We start from the raw sequence: 17,851 nt of genomic DNA, 5'->3' as shown, positions 1-17,851 counted from the left end.
CATTCTCGCGAAGATTATCCATCTAACTGCCAACTGTCCAATTATTCAGTAATTTTGATAGCTACGTTTATGATGGAAACGTACACTGACATGCGAGGGCAATACGATTTTGAAATCTTTCCGACTTCCAGACTGTTGTGTTAATAGTAATTTGGGACAATGGCTGATCTTAAAAGCATGAGATTGTTGGTAAGGAGGTGCTAATGGGAACAGCTGGCATCTTGGATAAGCTGATAAAGAGAACAATGGGTGACTCAGTGAGTAAGAAGAGAGTCATGAATGACTCATCCGTGCAGCACATCTTTGGAAATTGCTGACTTGGTAGAAAAATGAACAATTTAACAGCAGGTACAATTTAAAGGGCATATTATGCCATGCATTGAGTCTGCATGACGACTCTTTGGAGCTACTCGAAATGTTCACTCTTTTTCCCTCTCCACAGATGCTGTCAGACCTGTTGAGTCTTTCCAGCATTATCTATTTTTAACTTCAGATTTCCAGCACCCGCAGTATTTTGCTTTTATCTTCTAATGCCCATGCTGCTGTTCTGCCATTTCGGTGACTACATTTTAACATGTTAATGCATTGGCAAAAAATGCTTTGGAATGGCCTGAGGTACTGGAAGACTTCCTCGCGAGAAAATTTATCGTTTATGATTATTAGGAAGTTGGTGAACAAATTGCGCAAAAGTACAACTTCACTCTATCGCCTTCTTTTGCCAAAACTGCAATGGGGCATGAGCAGGAAGCATTTTTCTTTGTGTCACATTGAATTACTGTTAGATAGAGATTACCTGAGAATTGGCAAACACACTTACAACACAGGAGGAGCCCATTCAGCCCATTGCCTCTGTGCTGGCAGGAAAAGAGCTATCCAGCCAAATCCCACTTTCCAGCTCATGAACTGTAACCCTGTTGGTTATACCACTTCAGGTGCATATCCAAGTGATTTTTAAATGCAATGACAGTTTCTGCCTTTACCACTGTACCAAAACAAAGGAGAGATGTCTGACTGTTCAAACTGGAGAGGCATCACCTTAATCTCCATTTCAGGAAAAACCTTAGCCACAGTGCATCTACATAGACTTCTTACGACACTAGCTGAAGACAACCTCCCTGAAAGTCAGTGCGGATTCCAATCCAAAAGGGGAACTGGGAACAGGACCTTTATGCAATGACAGATCCAGAAGCGTAGAGAACAAAATGGACCTGAACGCTACTTTTGTAGATTTCAGGTGTTCAATACAGTCAGTCGGGACAGACCTTGGAGGATACTATCTCAATTGGGGTGCACTCCAAGGTTCCTCACCATCTCCGTTAACTGCGCAAAGACCAGAGAGGTCAGGTCAAGCAGTATGGTGCTGTCAGACAACTTCCCTATCTCCATTGGTGTTAGCACCATGTGTGTTCTGGTGCCAACCCTTTTCTATGTTGCCTTTAGTTTTGAAGCTTCAGAAGGTATATATAACTATATATATAGGCTTCCATACAGATGGTAGTCTCTTACTGACGCACACCAAAACCACAGAAAAGCTCATCGTGGAGCTTTTGCCTGCTGACAATTGCATTTGTGAGATTGCTGTATCAGGAAGAAGCAAACAGGAGCATGATCTCGAAAAGCCTGTTGGCTTAATTCCCAAAGGAGTTTGAATTATCAGTCAATGCTGAGAAATTGGTCCCCCTGCTTATATAAAAACAAAGAGAAATGACAGGAAAAGACCGGCTTGTCAATCAATCCTGGCCCCCACACATGATGGTTGGAGCAGCATGATGAGTCACCTGCCTCTTGCCATTTTGAATCATTTGAGTGTAAATGAGATAAAATTGTGCCTTTCCACAGAACGATGATGGGATTTGGGCCATATGGATTAGCTCCCATGTGCCTCCTCATTGTTTATATTGTAACAGCCTGCTCTGGAGTTTTAATTCATAGCAAATTTGTTAACTAGTGCCACCTTATCTAAAATGTTATGGCTACTGATGTCTGTGTGAAATATTTGGGAGATTCTATTACATTAAAGGCACTTTATATGCTCCAGTTGTTTTTCTGATGTTTAGCATGGTCATTGATGTGTTTTCAGTGATGTTTGGGTTACTGACATTGTGGAGCATCTGCTGAATTCAGTTAGGCTCATGCCAGTTTCCATTCTCTGTATCATCTGCTTGCTGTAAGCTGGAGCCATTCTTCTTACAAATTATAATGTCCAGAGCTACCAAATCATTCCAGTAGACATAGCTAGCTAATGAGAATTGTCATCTTTAGCTTCGAGAAGAAAAATGTCCAGAAAGCTGGACTGTGATGTTTACCACAAACCTTTCATCTATAAATGAGCTGACATCTCCTTGGCTACAAACATGCAGCTCTTCAGCTTGCTGACATCATCCAGGTTAAGCTGAAGTAAGCTTGTGGTGCAGACGCCTGGAGGAGTTGACAGGAATCTGACTACTCAAGAAACCTTTACTCTGCTTGTCCCATTAGGCTGCCTCTGTGTTCTGCATCTATATCTCCTGGTGATAGACGACAATCAAAAGACACTGTTTCTCACTTTGAAACTCCATACAGTCTAAATTGTCCCTTGCTAATGTCACTGTTCCGATAGCGCTGCTGACTCACCGTTGGTTTATTTAACATCAAATGGGATTGAAGGTGGGGCCTTTTTTGTCTGGATCAGCTAATTATTGGATAAATTCATTGAGCCATCCATGGAGCCAGAATTCCTGATAACTATACTCCACATGTGCTTTGGCAGTAAAGTCATCCATTGGCTTTTTTTAACATGTTCCATGAATGAACTGCTAAGACACATTAAATAAGTGTGGTTCATTCAGTACTGATTAGAATCACAGACATAAACAAAAGAACGTATGGAGACCATGGATTACTGCAGGGTGTGTTTAAACACTCGACTGTGTCTGTTTAACCATTTGTGTTAGCCAGATGTCAAATGTTATGTGGTCATTTTACTTCCCTTTCACTTTTACACTTCCCCCATATGCAGTATACAGAGAGTTCAATTGCCAGAAATTGTCACATGATTGAACATACCTTCCAAAGCATCTGAAAATTTTTTTAAAAACATAAGAGTAATTCCCAGCTCATCGTTCACATGCCACTGGAACAAATGATCACTGGGTCGTGGTCCTTCGGAAAGAAAGTTTCTTGTGTACAATTTGAATCCGTGATGATCAGCGAGTTCTCCTGATATCTTGGCCAATATTCCTTCCTGGACCTGTGAAACTAGAAGGTTGTTTAACTAGTCATCCATCCCATTGATTATTTATGGGGTCTTTCTGAGAAGGATGGATACAGCATTTTCTTGCAAAACAGCTGCTGCTCAAAAATAGCTGTGTCTCTGCGCCATTTGTGTGTGAAGTGTTTTATCATGGTTTTAAAATTTGTTCATGGAATGTGGCAGTTACCAGGGAAAGGGTTGGGGAGTGGGAATTGCTGACCTGCTTTTGCAAAGAGTTATCATGGACTCGAATGGCAGCATTCCTCTGCTGTATGATTCTATGACAGAGCTCGAGGAGAGAGGAACAGTACCTGAAGGCTAATATTAGCTACCCTGGGGACCAGAAGGGGGACTTGGGTGCTCAGCAGTTTAATGGGAATAGGGTCGAGGGAGCAGGAGGTGGGTATCATGGACGGGGTGAGCTCCATGAGGGAAATGAGGGCAGATGGGAGAGAAACTGGAGAAAAATGAGATTCTGAATGTTTGAAGTATATTACTCTCTTTGAGGAACTTTTGTTCCCATTCCTGATGTAATTGTCATTTTTCTTTGTAACCTGGTAAAACAGATCAATTCAACAGTCCAATTTACCGGATCATGGGATTTTTATTCAGCCTACAGTTTATACACAAAGTAAAGCCAAATGCAAAACCAATCACTGATATTGGAAAGCCTTATAGAACTGTGGAATATTGATTGAATGCATGTTATTTGACTCATAAAGCACACACTGTCCTTCACGAGCCATCTGGTATAAACCCACAGTGCTGCGCCCTCCCAAAGTCTTCATTAAGTTCCTCCTTTTTCAAGCACTTGTTTTCCTTGGTTTGGAGCAGCAAACTAATTCCGCCTTATAATCAGTCTTGAGTGACAATGTTTTTCTCCATATTCGGTTCTTTTTGTGATACCGTCAATTTACGCGCTCTCATTGTTATCTTGTCAAACAGTGGAATTAACCTGTTATTTAACCAATAAGCCTCAATGATCTTTAAGACTTCCAGCAATCAGACACCCTACCCCCTTAATCTTTGCAATGCCAACGTAAAAAAGTCCCAATTGCTCAAGTTGTTCATCTTTTATCATATTTTATTGAGTATACTTTGCATTTTTGCGATTGACACTCCATGTTTAAATGCCTGGCTTCAGAATACCCAAGAATATCCCCCCCCCCCCCCCCCCCCCCCATCACCCACCCCAGCACCACCAGCAAATCTATTCTGGCTGATACTCCTATCTGGAATACTCCCTAATCTCAATTTTTTTTAAAAGGTACCTGCCACACAACCTCCTCACCTGGACACTCTCAGTTGTGTGGTTTGGAGACCAAGCATGGTTCAACAAGATTGGTGATATTGAAACTTTTGAAGTTGTGGCTGGATAAGGATGAATCCAGTGAGTGGGATATATTTTCTCTCTCTCTCTCTTTCTTTCTCTCTCTCTCTCTCTCTCTCTCTCTCTCTCTCTCTCTCACTCACTCACTCACACACTCAATGCTTTGAGCGAAGGAATTTCTCCTCATCTCAGCCCCTAGTGATCGGTTCCTTATCCTGGGACTGTGCCACCTGTTTCAATGAGATCACCTCTCATTCCTCTAAACTCCAGAGATTATAAGCCCAATTTACTCAGCCTCTCATCATAGGCAAACTCTCTTATCTCAGGGACCAATCTAGTGAACGCATATCCTTCCTTAAATATGGAGACCAAAGCTGTGCACAGTATTTCAGATGTGGTCTTGCCAAAGCCCTGTACAATTGTAACAAGACTTCTTTATTCTTGTACTCCAGTCCTCTTGCAATAAAGGCAAATATGCCATCTGCCTTCCTAATTGCATGCTATACCTGTGTTCCTTGTACAAGTATACCCAAGTCTCTCTGAACATCAACATTTATAAGTTTCATGCCTTTTTAAAAATATTCTGCTTAAACTGTTAAACTAATGCCCCATCTGACCTCCCAAGATGGACATAAAAGATTCCATCGTACTGTTGGGAGACGACCAGTGGTGTCCTCCTTGGTGTTCTGGGCCACCCCCTCAATTAACATCACAAGCAAATGATCAGGTCATTATCACACTGCTGTTTGTGGGTGCTTGCTGTGTCCAAACTAGCTGTCACATTTCTTGAATATGCATCAGAAGTACTTAATTGGCTCTAAAGCACGTCGGGACATCCTGAGGTGGTGAAAGGCACTACGTAAATTTAAGTCAATCTTTCTTTTCGAACACCGCCATCACAAAGTTTGCCTGATTATTCATCTCAGTTGTTGTGCAAACTGATTGTCAGTTTTACCATAACAGATGACAATGCTTCAGAAACAGCCATCCACTTGTTGTGGAATACTCGAGCTGTTTTGAAAAAGTCAGATGGTGCCAAATACAGCAAATTCTTTCTTGTCTGGGTATTTACAGCACCGCAATACAGTAAGATTCTGCGTAATGGCATGCCCTATTTTAGAGTATGATGCAGAGTAATCTTAGCTGCAAATGAAGTCAGTCACTGACCTAGAGCAATTATAACTGTCCTTTACCACACCGTCTGCTATAAACAGGCAAATCCAGGTAATTGTAGCTATTTAAAGCAGTGGCTTTATGAGCACAGGTCAGGTTAGCAGCTAAGCATCGCATCTACGTGGTGTTAACCATAATCCAGACTCGCTGATCCACAGGTTTACGGGTACAAAAGATGCATGTAGATACGCAGGTTTCTGGAATTCTTTCTTTTACCATAGACCAGGCAGGCGGGAAGTGTTATACGCATGCTGAACTTGCCGTGCTAGCTGTGATTATTGCAAGTATGAAGGGCTAAGGCCCCATCAGATAGCATACCCAGTTCTCTCAGCATTATGGAAATAATCCTGAAGGCATTTTATAAAGTTTAGTCAGAGGGGAAGAACCTATCTGATGGGGAAGTGACTAAAAGCTGGGTTTTAAGAATCTTAGCAGGAAAGAAGAGATGGAGAGATAAGGTCCTGGGGAGGAAATTACAGAGCTCGGGCTGGATGACAGATAGCATGGCCACCAGTGGTAGAGCAAAACCCTGTTATCTCAGGGACCAAGGCATACACAAGAAGCCAGAGCTGGGGAAACTCAGAATTCTCAGATAGTTATAGGGCTGGAGGAGATTATAGAGATAGAGAGGAAGCACATGCACTGAGAATTTGCAAATTAAGATCTTGGGGTCTGGGAGCCAATGTAGGTCAGCGGGCACGAGGATGTGTTAGTTGAGCTGGACTTGGTGCTTGGGTTAGGAGGCGGGCAGCAGAGTTTAACCTGAGCTGAAATCTTTGGAAGTTGGAGAATGGGAGACCAGCCAAAAGTGCATTGGAATATTTGTGTCTGGAGGTGACAACATCTATGAGGATTTCGTCATGCACCTTTAACTTAATAAAACTTTGTGAGGAGCTTCACTGGGGCATAATGTAGCAAAATTTGACACCGAGCCACATAAGGAGACATTGAGAGAAATGGACAATAGCTTGGTCAAAGAGGTTTGTTTTGAGGAGTGTCTTAAAAGAGGAGAGAAAGGTGTCAAGGTTTAGGGAGTGAAACCTGAGTTTAGGGCCTAGGTAGCTGCAGGCTTGACCAACAGCTGTAGAGCATTAAAAATTGGGGATACACAAGAGGCCAGAATTAGAGGAACGTAGAGATCTAGGAGGGTTGTGCAGATTGAGGAGATTACAGAGATAAAGAGGGGCAAGGCTATGGATGGGATTGAACTCGAGGATAAGGATTTAAAAATTGAGGCTTTATTTGATTAAGAACCAATGTAGGTCAGTGAGCTGAGGGGGTGGATACGCGTTGGTGTGAGTTAGGATGCAGGCATCAAATTTTTGGGTAATTTCAAACTTAGGGGGGGTAGAATGTGGGAGACTGTCCAGAAGCATGTTGAAATAGTCAAGCCTTGAAGGTAACAAAGGCATGGATGAGAGTTTGGGCAGTGGGTGAGCTGAGACGCGGCGGAGGTGGGTGATGATACAGAGATGAAAGTAGGCAGTCTTAATGACAACGCAGGTATGTGGAAGTGATCTTAGGGTCAAATATGACCCCAAGGTTGCGAACAGTCTGGTTCAGCCTCAGACAGTTGTCAGGTGAGGAATGGAGTCAGTAGCTAGGGAATGAAGTTTGTGGAGAAGTCAGTGGTTTTGGTCTTCCCAATATTTAATTGGAAGAAATTTCTGGACAATGACATCATCCTGGTGATAGTATTGAAGACTTGTGCTCCAGAATTAGCCAAGCTGTTCCAGTACAACAAGAGCACTGGCACCTACCTGACAGTGTGGAAAATTGCGCAGGCCGATTCCAAACCAGTCAATCGTTGCCCCATCAGTCTAATCTAAATAATCAGAAAAATGATGGAAGTTGGTGGTGACAGTGCTAGTAAGTGGCAACTATTCATCAATAACCGGCTCAAGGGTACTCATTTTGGGTAATGCTAGGGCCACTCTACTCCAGTCTTTATTAAAAGTTTGGTCCAAACATAGACAAAAGAGCTGAATTCTAGAGGTGAATGTGACCAGCTGTTTGGTGAGTATCTGGTAAGTGGTTAAGTTCTATTCTATCCCTAATGTTTAAAATAGTATGTAAAATGGTGGTAAAGTTAATAAAATATATATAAGAAAGCAATATAAATAAGTGATTCATACAATTAAGTAATTAACTAAAACACATTAAGAATGGCAAGACAGGTGATGTCTCAAGGCTACAGCATGCTGGATAACATTGTGATCCGGGGCAAACAACCTGCAGTGTGTGTTTGTGGCTTGAGGAACTTCGGCTTAGAGTCAGAGGGATCTGGGTGTCCTAGTGCTTGAATCACAAAAGGTTAGTATGCAGGTAGAGCAGGTAATTAGGAAAGCTAATAGAATATTATCATTTATTGTGATGAGAATTGATTACAAAAGGGAGGTTATACTCAGTTATCCAGGCCACTGATAAGACCACATCTGGAGCATTGTGTACAGTACTGGTCTCCTTATTTAAAGAAAGATCCCTCTGAATCTCAGAGCTCTGCAGTCTCTCACCATTTAGATAATAAGCTTCTTTTTTATTCTACCTGCCAAAATGGACAATTTCACATTTTCCCACATTATACTCCATTTGCCAGATCTTTGCCCACTCACTTAACCTATGTCACTTTGTAGCCTCCTTATCTCCTCTTTCCTATCTATCTTTCTGTCCTCAGCAAATTTAGCCACCATTCCTGTCTAAGTAGTTTGAGTTAATGTGTCTGCAGCAGTACAAACATACGAACGAGGAGCAGGAGAAGGCCATTCAGCCACTTGAGCCTGCTCCACCATTTAATAAGATCATGGTTGATCTGATAGTAATCTGAAATCTGCATCCCACCTACTGCAGATAACCGATCACCCCCTTGCTTACCCAGAATTTACCCACCTCTGTCTTAAAAATATTCAAAGACTCTGCTTCCACCACCTTTTCAAGAAGAGGGTCCCAAAGACTCGCGACTCTGAGTGAAACAATTTCGCCTCATCTCAATTTTAAATGGTGACCTCTTATTTTTAAACAGTGACCCCTAGATCTAAATTTTTTCACAAGAGGAAGTTTCTCTCCACATCCACCCTGTCAAGACTCCTCAGGATCTTATACGTTTATACGAACATATGAACAGTACTGCTGGTGCATGTTCAGTGCAAGAATTCATGCCCCGTAACCTGAGTACATTGAACCCATTTAATGGCAAAAATATATATCAATTTCTACCCCAGTGTATCTAAATAACTTTTGCTGAATATGGCCCACACCATGTGCCAGGATGTCAACCAGTCCCACCACGTAAATTGCTTTTGGCACCCACCTTTAACTTCTCACCCAAAAGACGGGACCTCTGACAATGCAGCGACCCTTCAGTGCTGCGCAGGGCTTGGTGGCCTGAATCATGAGCTGAGGCCAATGGTGTAGGACTTGAACCTACGATCTTCTGACTCCGAGGTGCGAGTGTGACAGATGAGTCGAAAGGAGACCCACGAACTGTACTGCCAATATAAATACACGCTGTGTTACAGTGAGCATGTTTCAGCAGCTGCCTGCCAGTGCTCTGATTCTTACCTGTGTTATCTGCTGTGTAATTGAAATATAATCCAAGCAGCAAAGAGTTTATCCATAACCAATTGAGCTCAATTTCCCCCATCTTCTGAAGGGTCCTCAGTTCATGCAATGGTATTACGCTACATTTAGCAATCTCCTACGAAGTTTATTTTAAATGCCTAATCCTACATGCTGTAATTTTTTTTTAATCCCTCTTTTAATCTTCAGCACACCCTATGGTTCAAGACCATCTCGCCGCCCAGACAGCTGGCACGATCGTGATGGAGGGCCCTCAAGCATTCAAGTTACTGTGAAGCAAAATTCAGAGAGGAGTGCAAGTACCAATACACGGCGATCCTGGTTTAAAATCACCGTAGGTCCTTATTTTGGGAGTGTTCTGTCTTTGCTTTTCTGTTGTGTACACTTAATAGTTGACTGCTGCGTGGATCAATGTCTACATATATGTGAATCCAGGCAAAGGGATACCTTTCAGTTGTAAAGCTCTTTCCTATGAGAAGATGTAACAATTTTGATCTTTCAATGGAGAGCTCTTTCCCATCTCACTGCTTTTCCCTGTGCATCTTCCTCTAGTCACAATGCTGTAATAGTTTGCATCAGATAGCAGCTGCCTTCTCTCCCTGCTAACCTACTCCTCAACAAAGTTGAATCTCTACCATCCCCCACTCTCCTTTCCTATGTAACCACATCAAGAAATAGTTCAATTAACTCCACTTAGGCCAGCAAGGATCCGTCCTTGATGCCCTTATGGGCATGTGCTGAGAAGCCAGCGCCACTGGACCTACTGAATTGTGTCCATAGAACCATAGAAAAGTTATGGCGCAGAAAGAGGCCATTCAGCCCATCATGTCTGTGCTGGCCAGAAAATGATGAAGAAGAAACTAGCCGCTTGTTTTAATCCCACTTTCCAGCACCTAGTCCATAGCCTCGCAGGTTACAGCACTTCAGATATAGATCCAGATACTTTTAAATGGGTTGAGCGATTCAGCCTCAACCACCGATTTAGACAGTGAACTCCAGACGCCCACCATCCTCTGTGTGAAAAAGTTTTTTCTCATGTCCCCTCTAATCCTCTACTAGTCACCTTAAATCTATGTCCCTGGTAATTGACCCCTCAGCTACAGGAAACAAGTCTTTCCTTCTACTCTCTCTAGGCCCCTCATAATGTTGTACACCTCAATTAGGTCACCCCTCAGCCTACTCTGTACTCAGGAAAACAACCCTAACTTATTCAATCTCTCCTCATAGCTGCAGTTTTCAAGCCCTGGCAGCATTCTTGTAAATCTTTTCTGTACTCTCTCCAGAACAATTATGTCCTTGTAATGTGGTGACTAGAACTGTACACACAATTCCAGCTGTGGCCCAACCAGAATTTTATATAGTTCCATCATTACATCCCTGCTTTTGTATTCAATACCTCATCCAATAAAGGAAAGCACTCCATATACTTTCTTTACCACCTTGTCCACCTGTCCTGCCACCTTCAGGGACCTGTGGACATGTGCACCAAGGTATCTCACTCCCTCAACCCCTCTCAGTATCCTCCCGTTTACTGAGCATTCCCTTGCTTTGTTTGCCTTCCCCAGATGCATTACCTCACACTTTTCTGGATTGAATTCCATTTGACACTTTTCTGCCCACTCAACCAAACCATTGATATAATTCTGGAGACATCAGCTATCCTCTTCACTATCAACTGCGTGGCCAATTTTTGTGTCTGCAAATTTCCCAATCATACCTCCCACATTTACGTCCAAATCATTAATATATATAACAAACAGCAAGGACCCCAACACCGAGCCCTGTGGAACACCACTGGAAACTGTTTTCCATTCAAAATATCAAAATATGGGTGATAACTTCTCAATCTCATTCCTTTCCTAAAGGACTGTGGTTCACTTTTGGGGTGGGGATGATTCTGTGCACATGCCTTGTGCAACTGACCATTTCTCCATTTTCCAGAGTGCGGTAGTATAGTAGTTATGCAACTGAGCTAGTAATCCTGAGACATGAGTGCAACCCGAGGGCCCCCCCACCAACCCTATCGTGACAGTTTGCAACTTTCAATTAAGTTGTTAAAAATCTGGAAGTAAAAAGCTGACATCAATAAAAGTGACCATGAAGCTGTCAGATTTTCTATACCTGACTCTGTTCTCACACCAATGTGGTTCACTCTTAACTGCCGTCTGAAGTGGCTTAGCATGTCACTCAAGAGTTTGAAACCTTCACTGCAGGCTACCAGGAACGGCAATAAATGGCAGGCTCGTCAGTGATGCCCAGATCGTGAGACTGAATTGAAATGATGTGCAAGCCCAGTCAGTCAGTAGCCTTTTTATTTCAGCCTGACCCTGCTCTGACTTCACATTCGCACATGGGAAGTTTGAATTATGAACCACTCAGCAATGATCTGGAATGGGGTTCCTGCATGATTCCGCGCCACCCCCCCCCCCCCCCCCCCCCCGACTCCCTCACCCCAGAACTTGTGATTCACTGTTGCACCCCATGCTGTGGATCCAGCTATTGCAGGACAGACCAGGGGTGAAACTGGGTAGCTTCGTGCATATAATTTATCTATGGCATGCACCATTGTGGTATGCATTTACCCATCCAGCCATCAGAAAACTGTCTCATTACCTTGCTGCATTCATTCCACATTTAATTAGTTGATGCCTTAAGTAGAGTTTAAACCTTGGCATCATATAGCAATCTGACTTTGTGCCATTTTACAATTATATTTAAGCAGGCAAATGCTAATTTGAAAATGAGTTTGTAAAGTAAAAAGTTGGGTATGACTAATAGTTATAAATATTTTTTGTTCTCTCATCAGATTCCCTTTGGAAAGAAATACGAAAAGTCCTGGCTTATGTCAAGCTTACTTAATATCTGCAGTGTCCCCTTTACTCCTGTTCAGGTAGGAATGACGGCACCTGTAATTGTGTGGGACAAGCTGGACTGTCAAAAAAAATAGTGTCAGTAAAGTTAGATTTTCCTCAGATCGATTCGCTACCTTTAAAAGGCAGATGTAAGACTGGGCGATACGCAATTTCTGCTCCCGACCGCTGCTCAGTTATTGCTGCCGGAAGCTGGGTGGCTTGGAACTTGAGACAGAACATAGACTCAATTACCCTGATTCTTAAGGAGGATGAGCAGACTGTCAGAATCCACTGCACATGGTATCTTAGCACGTGTCGGTGTCTTCAGATGAGGGGTGGGTAGCATGTCCTGAGTTTAGTGTGAGTGGTGCAGACTATTTGCCTGTTGAATAATTTACATAGCATCAGCTGGTTAACACTTGTCACTGTGTTATGTGTGTGACCCAGTTAACTGGATATTGGGCTGAGAGTCATTGATCTACCTTCTACTCTGGCGCTGATAAAAATAGAAGGATAAAACAGCACTACACAATAAAGTACCCCTTTGGGGGCAACTTAATTGGATAGCCGCAAATTGAATGACTTCCAAATGACTGTGAGCTCTACCTTCCTTCCAACATTAATAATATCAACAATGGGGATGGTTGGGGGTGGACAGGGGAACAGAATTTGAATTCCTACTAAAATGCTCTTGAGCAGATGAGCCATATGTTCCCCAAAGTTTAGAGGAATAAGAGGTGATATCATTGGAGCATATAAAACTCTTTAAGGGGCTTGAGAGATGTTATGGATTGATGCTGGGAGGCAGTTCCCCTGATTGGAGGGACCAGAAACGGGGTTGGGTGGGGATAAGGGTCTGGCCATCCCGGACCAAGGTGAGGAGAAATTTCTTCACTCGGAGGGTTGTGAATCTTTGGAATTCTCTACCCCGGAGGGTTGTGGATGCTCAACCCGCGAACACGTTCAACAGTTGAATAGATTTTTGAACACTAAGAGACAGTGCATGATCTTGTTTAATGGTGGTGCAGGCTTGAGGGGGCTGAATAACTTACTCCAGCCCCTATTTCTTATGTTCCTGTAAAGGGTAGGTGCAGAGGCTGGAAATAAGACTAGCTAAGTGCTAATGAGCTAGTATCAGCATGGTGGGCTGAGCTGCCTCCTTCCGCGTAATAATTTCCATGATTTCTGCAGCGTGTGTTTGGTTTACTTAACCTGTAAAGCCCTGGGCTGCTTTTTAATATCCTATTTGCGGCTCCCAAGCTTTTCTCGTTGGATCGTGTGAAGAAAAAGCTGGAAAGTAAAATAAAATAAAAGCAGGGAAGTAAGAGCTGTGTCTTTATTGTGGGGATAGAAGGCGAATCAATACGCTGCACTTGACGGTTTCAAATTATTACTTTAAAGGAAAACCTCACTGGGCTCTCAATAAACCTGTTCGAGTGGTCCAGCGGTGGTTAAAGGTAATGGCTTTGGTTTGAGGAACAGGGTTTATGGTTGCAAACCATTGTTTCTAATATATCCAAGATGATAAACTATTCTGAATGTTCTATTAGAAACAATTTTTTTTCATTATGAGAAGCAATAGCTTAAAAATCACCTTAATTATACGTACCTTAAGTTGATGTTTGTTTTAAAGATGGCTTTACTGACAAAATTCTAGTTTTTTTTAAAAAAAAGCCAATGTGTTAAATCAGAGTTAAAAGCAAAATACTCCACACATGCTGCCAGATCTGCTGAGCTTTTCCAGCATTTTCTGCTTTTAATTCAGAGTTAGGTCTATTTTAATTTTGACCGTTTTTTTTTCAATGCATTCAGTTCGTAACTTCGATCTGTGCATTTTATTTATTCAGTATGCAAATTGTGCATTGTACCAGAGACACTTGGCCATTTGGTTTGGAAATGTCGAATTTTCGTCTTGCAGCTCCCAATACTTCTGATTTTTCAACTTTTTTTTAAAAGGGCTCTTCAGGCACAAATGGCTGCTGATCCCTGATTTGACACTTACACCAAAAATATTACCTCAGCTCTGTTTCTGAATTGTCAGGCTAGAAGTGTTCTGATTGTTGCCGATAAAAGCTCCCCATTATGTTGTGGCTTTCTCTCTCTCTCTCACTTTCTCCCCCTATCTCTCTTTCCCCCTCTCTCTCTCTCTCTCCCCCGTTTCTCTCTCTCTCTTCCCCTCTCTCTCTCTCTCCCTCCCTCTCTCTCTCTCTCTCTCTCCCCCTCTCTCTTTCTCTCTCTCTGTCTCCCCCCCCTCTCTCCCTCTCTCCCCCCCTCTCTCTCTCTCTCCCCCCCTCTCTCTCTCTCTCCCCCCCTCTCTCTCTCTCCCCCCTCTCTCTCTCTCCCCCCCTCTCTCTCTCTCTCCAGCTCTCTCTTCTCCCACCTCTCCCCCTCTCTCTCCCCCCCTCTCTCTCCCCCCCTCTCTCTCCCCCCCTCTCTCTCCCCCCCCTCTCTCCCCCCCTCTCTCCCCCCCTCTCTCCCCCCCTCTCTCCCCCCCTCTCTCCCCCCCTCTCTCTCCCCCCTCTCTCTCCCCCCTCTCTCTCCCCCCCTCTCTCTCCCCCCTCTCTCTCCCCCCCTCTCTCTCCCCCCCCTCTCTCTGCCCCCCCTCTCTCTGCCCCCCTCTCTCTGCCTCCCTCTCTCTCCCCCCTCTCTCTCCCTCACTCTCTCTCCCCCTCTTTCTCCCCCTCGTTCTCCCATCTCTCTCCCCCTCTTTCTCCCCCTCTCTCCCCCTCTTTCTCCCCCCTTTCTCCCCCTCTTTCTCCCCCTCTTTCTCCCCTCTTTCTCCCCCTCTCTCTCCCCCTCTCTCTCCGCCCCCTCTCTCCGCCCCCTCTCTCCGCCCCCTCTCCCCCCCCTCTCTCTTTCCCCTCTCCCCCTCTCTCTCTCTCCCTCTCTCTCTCTCTCCCCCTCTCTCTTTCCCCTCTCCTCCTCTCTCTCTTTCCCCTCCCCCTCTCTCTCTCTCCCCCTCTCTCTCTCCCCCTCTCTCTCTCCCCCTCACTCTCTCCCCCTCACTCTCTCCCCCTCACTCTCTCCCCTCTCCCCCTTCCCCCCCTCTCCCCCTCTCTCTCTTTCCCCTCTCATGTAAAGTAAACCCCATCAGAAAAAGAAGTGAATAAATGAATTTTAAACTCGCTCCATGTAGTTTGGGAAAAATTACTTGTAACCCTGACTGACCACTGGTGTGAGCTGATGGCCATCCTGTAGTTTATTTCTCAGGACTGATCAGTCACCCGTGTACCGCTGAACTCAGCTCAGTGGAAATGGTCACTTCACTCGGTTTAAAAATCAGTGTGTTTATATTGGCAGAGTGGTTGCTTTCAGAATTTTCTGTTCAGCTGGGTAATGCCAAATTAAGATCATGTCTTGCAAATGTTGCATAAGCCCGGGTGTTCCCTTTATCCACCAGTTGCTGATGCTAGCCAGATGCTGATGTATCTGATTAAAATGCTTTAAACAACGAGGCAAAATCCATAGAAATCAACTCTGCGGGCCATAATATCCAGCCTATGCTCACTTTTCAGCACCAGTCACAGGACAGCAATCTGCCTGAATTACCCCATGCTACTAGCAGACAGTAATTGAATCTTTTCTTTCCACAGTTCCACTATGACGGTAATAAAGCAGTGTTCTATATTGAAGATTCTACGACTGCAAATGCTTTAAAACAGCTATCAAGAAGAATTGTTGACAAAGATTTGTACCGGGTATGTTTCTGACAGTAAGAATGGTGTAATGTGTTGTACCCCTGTTTAAAAGGCAATCCCTTCAAACTGAACAGAAGCAAGCTTGCTCTGTTCTCTGAACTGAGCTTGGCAGATCCTAACCTCTTGTTGTGAACCTACAGTAGCAAAGCCCAAGATTTGGCACTGAATTTGAGCACCATCCCCTCAGAAGCCGATCATTTCCACTAGGGTGCGGTTTCACCTTTCTGAGTCCAAGCAGTTGTGTCAGGCTAGTCCACTGCAGAGGTCAGCACAGCCATGTTCAGTCCTGCCCTCAACTACACTGCTGGACGGCGATGAGGAGCAGAAACATTGGCTGCCTTTTCTTTCTTCTAGTTGAGCACCCTAAAGGAGCTTGACAGGGTAGACGCTGAGAGATTGTTTCCACTGGTCGGGGAGCCTAAAACACAGAGGCCCAGTCTCAGGATAAGGGGCCAATCATTCAGGACTGAGATGAGGAGAAACTACTTCACTCAAAGGGTTGCAAATCTTTGGAATTCTCTACCCCAGAAGTTTGTGGATAGTCCATTGTTGAACACATTTAAGGCTGGGGGATAGACAGATTTTTGTGATCTCAGGGAATCAAGGGATATGGGGAGCGGGCAGGAAAATGGAGTTGAAGCCCAAAATCAGCCATGATTGTGTTGAATGATGGGAGCAGGCTTGACGGGCTGAATGGTCCACTTTTGCTCCTGTTTCTTGTGCTCTTGAAGCCATGTGCAGCTTCTCACCTCCTGCCGTGGCTGAGATGAACTCGCTCAGCACACTTCGGAGACTGAAAGCGGGTCCTCCCTATCTGTTTCAATGCTCCCTCAAGTAACTTGTTTGCTTTTTTTTAAAATCCTTGATGTCATTTAGAGCACTCGTTATTTTCCATTTACATTGCCATTGCAAGCCTACACTGCACTTCAAACTCCTAAAATTGATTGGCGTGAAGAAAACTTTTCTTTTTTCTGCAGGTGACAATCATAATAAGCCCCTCGGCGCCACCGTCCTCCATTTCAAATGAGCTCAAATTAGAGGAAATCGAGCACATAAAGGTAAGGGAATGATGAGGAATGCATACATAATTTGCAGTGTATCACCATATGACATTACCAACAAATGGGGAAATCTGTAAATGATGCGATAAAGAAGTCAAGCTAAAACATGAGAAATCACTGTTTAGCCCTCTGCCCCAGCCTCCTGTTGGGTCCTGGGCACCGCACTTTAGGAAGGCTCCAGAGGTGTTGGAGAAGGGTGCAAAGGGGTTTTGCTGGAATAGTACCAGGAATGTGGGAGTTCAGTTACATGGAGCCTGGAGAAGCTGGGATTAGAGCACTGAAGTTTAAGGGGAGATTGAATAGAGGCGTTCAAAGTCATAAGGGGTTTCAATAGCTAAGGAGAAACTGTTTCCCTTCACAATTGGGTCAGTAGCCAGAGGACACACACAAGATGATTTGCCAAAAAGAAATATTTAGCAATGAACTAATTATTGCTGAAAAAGAGACTTTTTTGTTGCGGCTTTTCGTCTTGCACTCAGAGTCCACTTGCCAACCAATCAGCACTCTCCTCATACGGTATTAATTGTTGTTCCCTTTACATTTGGTATTCTTGCAAATTGGCCTGATGTGTGCAAAACGAAAAGCTTCAACAAAAATGCTTTTTTTTTCTCTCCCAGTAATACTCAAGTTCTGTACTACCAAACGACTAGCGATCTAATTGCAGAATAGGTTTGAGGGTTGATTGCCCTACTCTGATTTCTATGTAACGTTTACATGAAGTCATTGAAAGGTGAAATTCTCTCAGATTTTTGTTTAAAAATACATTTCTGCTCTTGCCAGAAACTGGTCAGGTTGTTGCTGATCAATGCAAATTTACAAAACAAACACAGTTTCTATTGGAAGCATTGCTTTATTTTTGAACATTTTAAACTTTAAATGCAGTTGTAACAGTCTAAGTATGAATGTTTGATAGACAATTGTGGTAGCTA

At 43.7% G+C, this 17,851-nt stretch overlaps 1 protein-coding gene across 3 annotated transcripts in view; it reads left to right on the top strand.

Moving 5' to 3' along the window:
- The window catches only part of LOC121274594 (nuclear RNA export factor 1-like), a 74,593-nt gene that overhangs the window by 20,661 nt on the left and 36,081 nt on the right, over nucleotides 1-17,851 (top strand). For all 3 annotated transcript variants that reach the window (XM_041181925.1, XM_041181923.1, XM_041181924.1), the window contains 4 exons: nucleotides 9,501-9,645; nucleotides 12,118-12,201; nucleotides 15,757-15,861; nucleotides 16,839-16,919. In XM_041181925.1, coding sequence (XP_041037859.1) covers nucleotides 9,501-9,645; nucleotides 12,118-12,201; nucleotides 15,757-15,861; nucleotides 16,839-16,919 — 415 coding nt within the window. The remainder of the gene's footprint in view (nucleotides 1-9,500; nucleotides 9,646-12,117; nucleotides 12,202-15,756; nucleotides 15,862-16,838; nucleotides 16,920-17,851) is intronic.

The sequence above is a fragment of the Carcharodon carcharias genome, assembly GCF_017639515.1.
Source record: "Carcharodon carcharias isolate sCarCar2 chromosome 37 unlocalized genomic scaffold, sCarCar2.pri SUPER_37_unloc_1, whole genome shotgun sequence".
Classification (NCBI taxonomy): domain Eukaryota; kingdom Metazoa; phylum Chordata; class Chondrichthyes; order Lamniformes; family Lamnidae; genus Carcharodon; species Carcharodon carcharias.
Note: the sequence above shows the minus strand (reverse complement) of the source record. Positions and strands in the feature narration are given on the sequence as shown.